Raw genomic sequence first — 12,870 nt, 5'->3', positions numbered from 1 at the left:
CGGAGCTGGGGAGGCTGCGTTGGGTGGGGGTTTGGCACCGGGGTATGCGAGGCGCACAGGCCCGGGAAGGTGGGTCTCCTCTGGCCTTCTGCTGCAGGCGGTGCAGGGGCTGTCCGGGTTGGGTGGTTTGGATGAGGTGAAGCACAGAATCCCAGACTGCTTTGGGTTGGAAGGCGCCTTAAAAGATCGTTGAGTTCCGACCCCCTGCCGTGGGCAGGAGCATCTTCCACTACACCAGCTTTCTCTAGGCCTCATCCAACCTGCCCTTCAACACTGCCAGGGATGGGGCAGCCACAGCTGCTCTGGGCAGCCCGGGCCAGGGTCTCACCACCCTCACAGCAAAGAATTTCTTCCTCACATCTCGTCTCAATCTCCCCTTTTGCAGCTTGAAACCGTCCCCCCTTGTCCCATCACTCCAAGCCCTTGTCAAAAGTTCCTCCCCAGTTTTTCTGTAGCCCTTTCAGGTCCTGGAAGGTGCTCTAACGTCTTCACAGAGCCTTCTCCAGTTTCCCAGAGCCCTTGAATTCAGCCACTACTTTGCTTTCCAGGAAGAATTTCTGTTTCACATAACGTGCTGCAGTTCTTTGTCTGGAGGTGAAAACCAAAGTGGGTTTCAAAATACCTGACCGTAACGTTTGATTTGTTTAACCTGAATTTACATGGCTTGGTGTTAAATATAACATTGTCTCTCATTTTAATGACTGAGCAGTTTGTCTTGAGGAAGCTTCATAAAGTGAACTTGGATTCTGGGCTAATTTTGGGACTTCCAGTAAATTGCTATCTGTAGTGTATCTGTGTAAAATTAATTCAGTAAGCAGGTGGCCAAAGAGCCTCATCCTGCATAATCTTACATATGCATTTAAGTCTCTATGTGTGGATGAATACTACCAGTGGGACAAACTGTGCATAGCTAAGCACTTCTGGATGTGATTGCAGAGGCTGATATAATGCAGGGGGGGAAAGCAAACTGAGCAATCTTTACATGAAGGCCATAGTGGAAATGCACAGTTCTTTTAATATCCAGAGTTTTGCATAGGTGTAGAGAGAGGGAACAGATTGGGGGGTGTGGAATATAAACTGTCTGAAATCTGTATTGTAACATTTTTAGACCTGTGTCTAAAAATAAATTTGGGGATCTTGAGACCAGATTCTTCATCTTATGTTTGGAGATAAGTTTGAATTTTGGGGTTGGATAGAGGGGGGAAGGGAGTTGGATGCTATAATATCCTCTTTTCTCATTTATTTGGGTTGAATTTAGAAGAACAAAGTAGAGGTGATAGACTCCAGACCTGATTCAGAATCCAGTGAAAATACCCGACTCCCACAAATTCTGATGTGCTGGGTCCAGGCAATTTCCCCACTTGCTAATTTCCCCCTAAATTTTAAGCTAGAATGCCATATTACTAGTGGAAAAATGCACTGCAGTATTTCTTGGCTTCAGTTGGACTTCAGAGCACTGTCTTTAACCTGCAAAATTTGGAATGTTTTGGAGCTGCTAGTGTGAGACATCATCTCTTTTCTCTGTCACACTGCCATCCATGAGATCACCAGAGATGCTCCAGGCTGTGGAGTGCTCAGTGCGAACCAGATGTCTGCTGAGAACCTGCCTCTGTGAGGGCCTTAGCATCTGGAATGAGCCCCTCATCTTGATTCTTTGTGTCTCACCCTGCCAAACTTCCATCTAAATTACAAAGCCTGCCAAGAAAATTGTGAGCAGAGGTGGGCGTATTTATGTCTTTTGTAAGTTTTGTGACTTTTTTGCGTGACTGTTTTTTCATTAGGAGATGAGGCACTTAGTGTGTTAGCAGCATCAGCCTTTAGCTGTAAGAGAATCAAGATGGAAGAAAACATTTCTCAGAACAAAAAAGGACTTGCATTTTAGTCCAGTCAGGAATATTAGTGACAGATCTCTGGATCTGTTTTAAACAGTAGCAGGTATAAACTGCGTGGAAATTATAGTTTCTAACATGCAAATATATATACATGCAGTTCTAACATGCATAGAGATGTATATGGTGTGAACATTCAGATTCTCGGATTCCTGATCTAAAATTCTAACAGAGGTACAGGTGCAGAAGTGTCACCTGTGTGAATAGCTGTACAGCATATAGGAATTGCTTTTTTTTTTTAGTCACTTTAGTTGAATCTGGTAGAAAGAGTCCATTGACTCCGGGGAATCCATTTACCACAGTGTGACAGCCGCAGATATAGATTATTTCAGATGCTTTTAAAAAAGAAAAAAGGAATATTTTCCAGTTAGCTTCTAGATATCAGGGTCATGATCCCATTCATGATTTTTTTTTAAAAAGCAGGAAAGTGTTTTGCTGATGATAGTGGTGATGTTTCGTTGCCTTTTTTAATTACTGATAGTTTAAAATCTGCAAAAATAGTTTAGATCTTATTTTTTCTTTCATTTCATTCTATTTACTTCGATTTATATCTTCAGTTGTCAAAGTTCTGGTCTGGTAAACTTAATTTCACATGCATATTTTACATGTGCAAATGAAACAACTGAATTCCTTATATGCTCACTTCTTCACCAGCTTTGCTTTTCATGTTGTTTTTAAACTTGGCTAGCAGCAAGAAGAGTGTAATGTTGCCCCTTAATAACTAGGGCTTTGTGAATTTAAGAGAAAAATCTTTGTGATGTTTTTAATTTAGTATTTGGGGCTTAGTATCTTTTTTAATATTTAAATGTAATTTGAAACAGTTTTTGATGAATAGACAAAAAATAGACTCCCTGGGGAGTTGTTAATCCAGACAGTTGCACTTCTGTGTTAACATTTTTTTGAGCAGAGGTAGAAAATGAAATTATTAATCTACCTTCTTTCCACTTTGTAGAGTGAAGAATAGAAAGCAAGCATAGCGTATAAATGACTTGGAAAATGACTGAGTAAGTTTTTGCTGCAGTGCATAGCCAACCAATTGGTATTTTTCATCTTAATTGACCAACACTTGAATTTAGAAATGAATGTTTGACCACCTGAGTGTTGCTCTGCTGCCAGATGCCCAGACTTGTATTCGAGATGCAAAATCTCCTATTCTTGCAATCCTTGAAGAAATATCCAGGGAGAGAAACTCTAATGGAGAGCTGGCCACTGCTCTATTCAGACGCTTACCTTTTTGAATCCTACATTTTAAAGCTGGCGTTTTTATTCACTTCTGTCGTTATTCAAAGCTTCAGCAGCTTCTGTGCCTTGTTAAATGTTTGTCACTCTCCACACAAGAGGTGACTGCATCTCAATGATGCTGAAGTGCCTCTGTACATAACCTGCTTACTGGCTCATTAAGCTTGCAAAGCATTTGGGATTTCTCAGTACACAAACCCTTCCATTCAGGTATGCTTGTCCATTCCCTCATGCTTCCTGTTTCATTTAGCAAGACAAAAAGCAGGTGAGAGCATGCCCCAGAGCTGCTGCAGTGCACATGTACAGCTTCCTCTGCTGATCCATGCCAAGCAGCCGCAGGAGGTGTGAGCTGCACCTTGTTTGGTTGTTTAGACTGGTTTCTTAAGGGGAGAAAACTTCCTGTAGGCATTTTCTCCCTCCCTTTCCACCCCAAGTAGTTGTCAAATTTGCTAGCCGATTTAAGCCAGATTTTGTCAGTTGGACTGAGTTGTAAATATAATGATTTTCTAGGATTTTTGTGAAAATAGGTGGTGGTTAGCAAAAAAGAGCTACATCATCCTCTCAACCTTTGTGATCAGAAAAACTTGTCTGAAGAAAATCTGCCTTTTAATACTATGATGTGGGGAAATTGCAGTGAACAAACTCAGCTGTAAGACACTGCTTCATAGGCAGTCAGGTTTTGTTTTGGTGTGTATGAAAATAGATGTTTAAAAATAAGGGGAAAAAGGCAATTTCCAGAGTCGTGTGCCATGTTGATAAAGGTCATGAGTATCTCACCCTTGTATTCTTCTTTCAGTACTGCCTGTCAGGACATCCAACTTTACCATGCAATGTGCTCAAGTTCAAATCCACCACCATCATGTTGGATTGTGGGCTGGATATGACGTCTACCCTCAATTTCCTTCCTTTGCCACTGGTTCAGAGGTATGTTCTGTGGCCTGTGAGCACTTAGCCTGTGTCTTCTTGGGTTGCAGTTGGAGTGCTCTGCGTGAAATGGTGTATTGGGATGAGTACAAATGAACAGCATCATCTGATGTCATAAATAGACTTTGTTCACTTAAAAATTCTCTTTATCAAAATAACGTCCTTTGGCTCAGTAGACGGAAGACATTTTATGGATTTATTGATTGGTTTTTCTAGATAATTTATTCTAAGCTTCAGTAAAGTATTGCTGCAACTGCTCAGCACAAGTGAGGTCACATATCTGTCATCTTTCTGGCTTCTCCATACCAGATGAGATAAATGGGTAACTGAGATGGAGTGCTTCGAGCCCAGCAAGTACTGTTTAACCACAGTCTCAAGCTTTTCTTCCAAGCACAGGCAAATGCAAAGAAAAGTAGAATTTAACAGTCCTCCTTAGTTAATTTGGTGGCATAATTGTTCCATTAAAAATAGATAAATAAACAGAAGGGCAGTGCAACAGGTCACAGAAATGGAATAGCACTCCCCCTCTATTCTGCATTGGTGAGGCCACATCTGGAGTATTGTGTCCAGTTCTGGGCCCCTCAGTTCAAGAAGGACAGGGAACTGCTTGAAAGAGTCCAGCGCAGAGCTACTAAGATGATTAAGGGAGTGGAACATCTCCCTTATGAGGAAAGGCTGAGGGAGCTGGGTCTCTTTACCTTGGAGAAAAGGAGACTGAGGGGTGACCTCATCCATGTTTACAAATATGTAAGGGGTGAGTGTCAGGGGGACGGAGTTAGGCTTTTCTCAGTGATGACCAGTGATAGGACAAGGGGTAATGGGTGTAAATTGGAGCATAGGAGGTTCAAGGTGAATATCCGAAAAAAATTTTTTACTGTAAGAGTGACAGAGCACTGGAACAGACTGCCCAGGGAGGTTGTGGAGTTTCCCTCACTGGAGACATTCAAAACCCACCTGGATGAGTTCCTGTGTGATGTACTCTAGGTGACCCTGCTCTGGCAGGGGGGTTGGACTAGATGATCTCTCGAGGTCCCTTCCAGCCCCTAAGATTCTATGATTCTATGAAAGCAGAGTCTAGAAGAAAATCCTGAGGTCAAGACTCCGCCTTCTATGCCCAAACTACAAAGTCATATTATCCAAGGTTTTTAGATTAATTTGGATATTCAGTTGAGTGAGTTATGTCCTGTGTAAATGGAATAAACTACAAAAATTGCGAGGTTGGAAGGGTGAGCCTGAGTGCCTCTTGGTGGTGGGAAGCAGTTGTTTTCACAAAAGTCATTTAGTAACTTTGATCTACAAGGAAATGAGTGAGGAACATGCTGGGTTTAGGGGAGGCCTGATTCAGAGGGGGAGAATATGATGGGAAAGGGAGTTTCCTAAGTAACCTAATGAGGTTAAAGCAGTTTGTCCAGCACTTCCTATGATTATTTTTTGGAGAGGAGAAGAATAGACAATGTATTCATTGTTCTGCAAGAACATGGAGTTCGAGATCTGTAGAGTTGCTGTAGAGTAAGCAACACATACCTTAAGAAGGATTAGATTGATCATCAATTCCATAATGTAATTGCTAACTACAACGTTTAGAGGCAGCAGTAGATTTGAAGGGATCCAGAAAATTTTGGAAATCCAGGTACAGACAGAATTGCCTTGCATTCACTTTCTCCCCCCCCCCCAAAGTAAAAAGGAAATTGAGAGAGGAACAAGAAGCAAAATTAGGTGATTGAACAAAGGCTTAAGAGGTTTTTTAGAACTGCAGGCATCAGCGCTCCCCAGGGATATGCCAGCTTTGTCTGCTGATGGCAGACCCTGGGAATGAACAGCCAAATTGCAGGTCACAACCTGGAATTCCCCAAGTACCTCCAGAATGTCTGCACTAAAATGACTCAAACTCAATAAGAAAGGATGTCAGATTTGACCCTTGATGGCCCAGTGGAATCGGAGCAAACAGTTGGATTTAAATCCAATCAATCTTGTCGGTAAGGTGATTGAACACCCCTTACAGCAGGGATTGTCCTAAGCACATGGACTTGGGCAAGTAATTGATCTGTTCAGAACTCTACAAAACAGATGTCAGGGAGTTGTGGAAATCAGTTAGAAACATGAGGAGGAATGTGGCTGCCACTAAAAAGTCCTTATCTCCTTACAGTATTTATAGTTGTACCGTCATATATGAGGTCTCCATTACCATGGCATCCAAATACCTCTGAAAATAAAACTTGTATTAGGCAGGTGATAGAGAGCTGGCATTATCATCAATTTTCAGGTGAGAGACTACAAGAAAGACCCTCTGCCTGAGATCTTTTGCGAAGCTTGTAGCAGTACAAGAATTTTAACGTAAGATCTGTCAGATCTTAGGTTATTACCAGCTCTGTGTCCTCTCAGAACCAGACATTCTGCTTCTTGCAGCTAGGCTGAGATGGACCCATGTGAAATCTTAACCAGAGACAGGCTGTGCTTTCCTCTGCTGTCTTTAAACCAGAGATTCCCAAAGTATGACCCATGAACCAGTTGGGTTCTGCAAGTCTCAGTAAGTCATCTGTAAAGGGGCCCTAATTTTACATCTGTGGGGCATAAAGGTATGATATTACATAGGATCTTTGCTATGCAGCTAAATCTTGTGTTGTACCTGGCATGGGACCCTCCTTGAGCAAACATTTTGAGAGCCTATGCTTTAATCTATAAGAGTGTGTTGTAGTGTTTGTGTCGTTAAAGGGGCTGGACATTTTTTAGAGTTTTTTTTCCTCTTCAAAAAAAACCCCATCAAAAGGTATTTAGATTCCACCTTGTTCTGGAAATGGCAGTCCTGTTTCTCCCACCCCATGAAGTGTGTTCAAAGTAACTGCAGCTGCCAAACACTTTATGCCAGTTCATGTACTTTAAAGGAGTTTTGTCAACTGGAATTTTCTCCCCTATATCAAAGTCAAATGCAAAACAGTAAAATGAACATGTGGGAAGCTCTTAACCTTTCCTGTCTAGCCATGACACACTTGCTCACATTATTTATGGGACAGTTCTAGCTATTTTGGATTAATCAATCACTCTATTACAATGTCAAAAGTATGTCGGCAGGAACTGTATTACTTCTTGGCTTCAAGGTAAAGAGTCCTTTCTGTCCTGTGTTGCTTATTTCACTTTTCACTCACACACAAGACCTATCTGCTAATTTTGCCTCTCTTGACAAGATTGTATACTCTTCAGTGATGCCAGGTTTAGGACAAGTCAATAGTGCCCTCATCATGAATAAGGCAAATTATGTACTAGGCTAAATTAGGGGGAGCAGGGCAAGCATATCAAGGAAAGTTTATTCTGCTCTGCTCATGCTGTTGAAATTACAAATAGATCCAGATTTGGATTCCCAATTGAAGAAGGATGCTGAGAAGTTGGAGAGAGTGTTCGGGAGTGCTCCAAGATTGTCAGAGCCCAGAGCCTGTGACTATGTGGAGGGAGCTGGGCTTGTTCAGCCCAGCAGAGGGGAGGCTATAGATAGAGAGCTAACAGTCACCTACATCTGCTTGAAAGAAAGTTAAAAAAGCAACAGAGCCTAACTCTTCTTCACAGTGGCAGGCAGTATAAGGGGCTAGTGGCCACAAATTGTGTCTTGAGTGGCTCAGATTGGACATTGGCCTCCCAGTGATGAACGTTTTCTTAGCACTCTCACCCAGACTAGTCTCACCAGCTGTAGACTCTCATGCTCCTGGCATTTGCAAGATGCAGCTGGACAAAGCTGTGGCTGATCAGAGCTACTGCTGGCTTTGGGACATTGGACTACAGACGCCCAGATGTCCCTTCCAACCAAGATTTCTGTCCTCCCTTATATGTCGAAGTTGTCGTGTATCAGAGTGGTTCGTTCTTGCTTGTTCCTTGTTTTTTCAGTAGCTCTTTTAATCTTTCTGCACCATTTCTACTCAGCCTCCTCAGTCTCCAAATGCTGCTCTGAAATTGTTTTTGAATGTGTTAGTGGGGACTACATTTAGCCACCTCATCTTTTCTGTCACAGACTTCTTCAGACTTACTCTTCATCCTCAAAAGGGATTTGCACTCTCAGGCATATCCTGTGCTCTGATGACATATCCTTCTGCTTTCACCTCTTACCTTCTGTCTTCACTTCTTAAGTCTTAAATTTCCCCTGTTTTCTTCCTTGTTCCTTTCTGGAGTGCCAGTTTGGATATGTTCTTTTATACTGATGTTAGTCTGAACACAACATTCCTCTGAGCCCTTGAATCACTTTCTATTTTCAAGATTTAAATTTGAAAACCCTTGCAGCATATAAGCATGCCTGTCTGTAGAGCTTAGTGCACAACACTTGCAGATTTCTTTGCAACCATGTTCTCAAGTTCTGTCTCGAAATCTGATGTTGTTGCAGGGCTTTGTTCCAGTCAGGTTCAGTTCTCTTGTTTCCTCAACTTTTTAGGATTTCTGTAGATGTGCATGAATCTGGGCAGACTGGTTTTAGAACTAAGTTGCTGACTCACACAAAAATCAAATGTCCCTGTGAAGTATGGATAAGTCTCAGTTGTGGTAGCAAGAAATGCTGCAGCAATTACTACTGTAAACTTGGGATTGCAGTGTCCATCTTGAAGTTTCTTAGCGCTCAAAACAATTAACTAAAGGAGCCCTGTCATCGCTAAATGGTACCAACCTTCCAGCTTAACATGTGCAGTTCACAGCAAAACCTCCTTGCTCCTTTGTCCTTCCAACATAGGTAAATGCCCTGTACAGCTGTTAGTGGGGGTTTTCAGGGTGAGACCTAAGCATGAAACCATGGTTTATGTGGATATACTATCACAACCTCTGTGTCTATAAATGACTTGGTCCAGAGCATTGGTCTTTCCCTGCTGTCACTAATGGGAATATTTGTCTCATTTTCTGTCCCAGAGCAGTTCTGTGGTGCTTGTGTATTGTTTCAGGCATAGAGTTTGTTGCTGCCCTAACCCTTCTTCTGTTTATACAGCCACTTTCACCTCAGGGCAACCTAAGCAACACTGAGTCTTTTTGAAATTCTCACTGTAAATGACTAAAATCAAACTCCCTGTGTGCATCGTCCTCTTATTCTTTTTAGTTGTAAGTGTCGTAATCATGATTTGTAAAAGTCATTTCAGCGAACACTTAAACACAATGAAACTGTCTGTCTTTTTTATTGAGATTGTTAGTTCCCTGAGATAGAAATGGTGTTCTCCTCCTGTATGACACCAAATAGGTCTATGCTTAGTGACTGGTAATGATATAAGTAATATTGCAATAATCTTTTTCTCTCTTTCTGCAGCCCCAGGCTGTCCAAACTTCCTGGTTGGGTTTTGAAAGATGGAAGCACATTTCTGGACAAGGTACTATACTGATGGTTAGAATTTTCTTGCTATGCAAAAAGCTACCTGACAGGTTAGGAGCTTGCACTGCAGGAACAATACTTCCATGCTGACTCATCGCAAAGGTTTCTGTGTACCCTTACCAGCCATGATGTTCTTGTAGTGCAGAACATTTTGAAACAAAATGCTAATAGCAACTCAGGCTTTCAGACTTCAGAGGTAGCCTAGCTTTTTTAAAAATCCTGTTAAAATGCAGAAATCATCAGTATGAATATTTTTATTTCATGGAGCTCCATAAATAATAGTGCTTTGCCTTCTTAGAGTGCTTTTTATTCAGCAGTCTCACTTTTCTGATACTAAAGCTTCACATCATGCTTATAAATTAGATTGGTTTCATACCCTTTTTTTAGGCAGGAGAACTATGAGAAAGTGAATGGTTTGCCTATGGGAGGTCTCTTCTAAAAGAAAAGCATGTCTTTGGCCTCTGAAATCAACATGTGTTCTGCTGCTGGACATAGCAGGGAGGATATTATCTCCAGCCTCCTAATTCTAAGACACAGGACTTGCTCAGCTGCATGAGAGACACAGAATTTGCTTTTTTCCTCTCTTTTCATTACATTAGTTTGTAGGCAGAATTTTCTGGGGTTTCAACCAAAACTAGGCACTGCAGCATGCAGCTTGATCTGCCATGGGGGAACAATGAACACAAAAATATGTCAGATGTTAGTAAAATAGGCAGATACATTTCAAATGTGTGCAGCAATAGGTATCAGTAGAAAAAATACTGTTTTAATAGACTATTTTCTGACTATGTGAACATTAAAGGAAAACAGTCATAATAGTTGCTTTTGTAGGAATCTTTGAGGTGGACAAAATGGATTGATTTGATTTTTACAGGCAAGGGAGCTGAAGACCATAGATTAAAGACCTGATTTTTCTTCTCATTGGAGACAAAAGAAACTGTATAGGCAGCATTTCTGTTAGTAAAATAGTAACAGCTCTATTCAGAGCACATGCTAACTGGCAATTGCAGAGCTACAGAGGCTCAGTGACAGGAATGGAGTTGCCTGGTTTGAATTGCCTGGTTTTGTTTCTCCGGACCCCAGCCTTGGTGTCAGAGCTGCACTCTGTTCTGTCCAAAGAACAGGTAGGCTGTCAGTATATTTTTATATATAAAGTATTTACATTTCTGTGGTATTGCTGCTGCAGTGTGTGCTCACGAGAAATCTTCAAGACTCACACAGTGTCAATGGAAATCATGTTAAAAATTCAAAAGCAGCATCTCTTACCTTCACCTTGACTTGCAACTGCTTGGAATGGTAAATTCTTTGACCCATGCTGGAAAAAGGCAAGGGAAGGAGTCAAAGGGAGGTGTTTTGTCATGTCGGGTGGACATTCCTGTGATAGCACTCTCTGGATGACAGTTATAAAACTTAAGTCCTGGAGAGGCATTGAAATTTGCTGCGATCTAGTTTTAATCATTTTGAACTCCCCTGAGATGAGGTTAGGAGACTTCTGCCACTAGATGTAATTGCTCATTCGTTATGAGTTGGCAGGTGCACTGTAATTATTAAGAATTGGATTCAATCTTTAATTCTGTCAGTCTGAAGCTGGCTGAGACCGCTCTCTTTGGGACAAGCAAAGAGGAGGATCCACAAGAGAAGGCAGAACAAGTGATAGGTAGCTTGTGCAGTGCATTAGGACTAGAGTTGGGAATATTTTTGTTCCGTACGTAATCCTGAAGAATGTGAATTTTCACGTGACAAACATTTCTTATGTCAGCTTTAAAAAAAAAGAAGAAAATACAGGAGTAGAGATTCAGTAGAGATAAATCTACCAAAAAGTATTGCATGAAGCTTGAATCTCCAAAAGATCTTTAACAAAATGCTCTGATGCAGGGTCTAAAAGATGTATTCTACTCCTAATAAGACTAGAGGTTTGATGTAATTGAAACAAAAACTGAATTCCAAACATGTATGACAGAGCTCTGTAGAGGTGCTGTGCACACCTCCCAGGTCTGGAGAGCAGCAGTTCCATGGAGACTGGTCTTCTTGACCCACTTTTCAGTTCATACTTCACTTCTGAGTGATAGACAAAGTCAGCTGGCATTGTTACAGATTTCCCTTGAAGTCCAAGCAGCCTCATCTCACATGAGGAATTTCAGCAGATCTGCTTATGGCAAATTGTATCTAGAAAAGGGATAAACATAACATAGTAATGGGCTGGAAATTAGCTGGGATGAAGGGAAGGTTTTGAAAGTATATGCTGCATTGGAGTGTTATTGTATTGTGGTTTTGTGTCTTCTCTGTTGATACATTTTTCTTACAGGAACTAAAGGAGTGCTCTGGCCATGTATTTGTAGACTCTGTGCCTGAGTTCTGTTTGCCAGAGGTGAGTTTCTTCAAAACCTTACTGAAAAATCTTACTCTGTTCAATCATGTGGAAGAAACCTGCTAAGTAATTATTATCCAATTCTTGCTAATTTATTACTACTCAGTAAGCAATACTAAAACCCGTGTGTTGTTAGGGTGCCTCTAGAATCTCTGAAAACAGAAAAAAGTTGCAAACAGCCCTTTTTGACAGCAGTCTGGGGAGACCTGGAAGGTCTTCTTGGGCAGATCAGTTTCTCACAGAAAAATAAGACTTATCTGTCCCTTTTTGTGGGCTTCCTAAAGAAAATATGATTGAGCTGGACTCAGCTATGACAGGATACATGTGCTGATCTAGATAAGGGCAGTGAATGAAGACAAGGAAAGCTGCTTGTCTGTAAGCACAAATGCATGACCTGCCTAGTGGAGCTCCCCAGGGAGCTGACCGACCATGTGGTTAAGGCACTGTTTGGTTCTGCTGAGGCACAGTCAGACCTGCTGTCCTGCTGGCAGCAAATTTTTGTAAAAAAGTTTTGTTGCCTTCTTAGCTATTTATCTCTGGCTCTTCAGATAAATTCGCATTTCAGAACTGTGCCCTGATATCCACTGACATTACTGCAAATACCTGCTTTTCAAGCTGTTTCTTTTTTCAAGAATACCTGGGCTTATAAAAAAAAAAAAAAAAGCAAGACTTGAAAAGATTTGAATTAACTGGGTTTATGTAGCTGATCAGGTTAGCAGGGTATATAGGAAAGCTGAACAAGTAAAAAGCTGAGCAGTGTGTGGTGGAGTGAATGATGGGGAATAGGCTGGGAATAGTATCCTCTTTCCTCAGCTGTGTTCAGACTGATAAGATCAGTTCTTTGATTTCATGTTAGGGATATTTTCTCTGTCTTTCAAAGACAGATACAATTGTTTTTGGCCAGGGATTTTTTTTTTCCTTTCTGCCTGACCTTGTTGACAGGAAATACGAAACACTCCTGGAACGTTGTTGTCAGCTTGTTGGGGTTCTAGCAATAGTGTTTCTGTCTGTTGATTCCATGAAACTCTTGCAGCTTCTGACTCTTGACATCTTGATTCTTCGACTCCAGTTGGCAACTCTGGTACTAGTTCTGGCAAGTGATATCAACAGATCTGTGTGCAATT

The 12,870-nt window shown here is 41.4% G+C and overlaps 1 protein-coding gene across 2 annotated transcripts in view; it reads left to right on the top strand.

Annotated features, from left to right (window-relative positions):
• Positions 1-12,870, top strand: part of INTS9 (integrator complex subunit 9) — a 95,843-nt gene that overhangs the window by 19,648 nt on the left and 63,325 nt on the right. Inside the window, exons 2-4 of one of the 2 annotated variants that reach the window (XM_010002187.1) lie at positions 3,925-4,052; positions 9,316-9,376; positions 11,684-11,746. In XM_010002187.1, coding sequence (XP_010000489.1) covers positions 3,925-4,052; positions 9,316-9,376; positions 11,684-11,746 — 252 coding nt within the window. Of the gene's footprint in view, positions 1-3,924; positions 4,053-9,315; positions 9,377-11,683; positions 11,747-12,870 lie in introns of those variants that run through there. The other variant, XM_010002188.1, reaches the window with a different exon arrangement.

Source organism: Chaetura pelagica, unplaced genomic scaffold (assembly GCF_000747805.2).
Source record: "Chaetura pelagica isolate M959 unplaced genomic scaffold, ChaPel_1.0 scaffold107, whole genome shotgun sequence".
In the NCBI taxonomy this organism is placed as follows: Eukaryota; Metazoa; Chordata; class Aves; order Apodiformes; family Apodidae; genus Chaetura; species Chaetura pelagica.
This window is presented reverse-complemented; position numbering and strand designations above follow the sequence as displayed.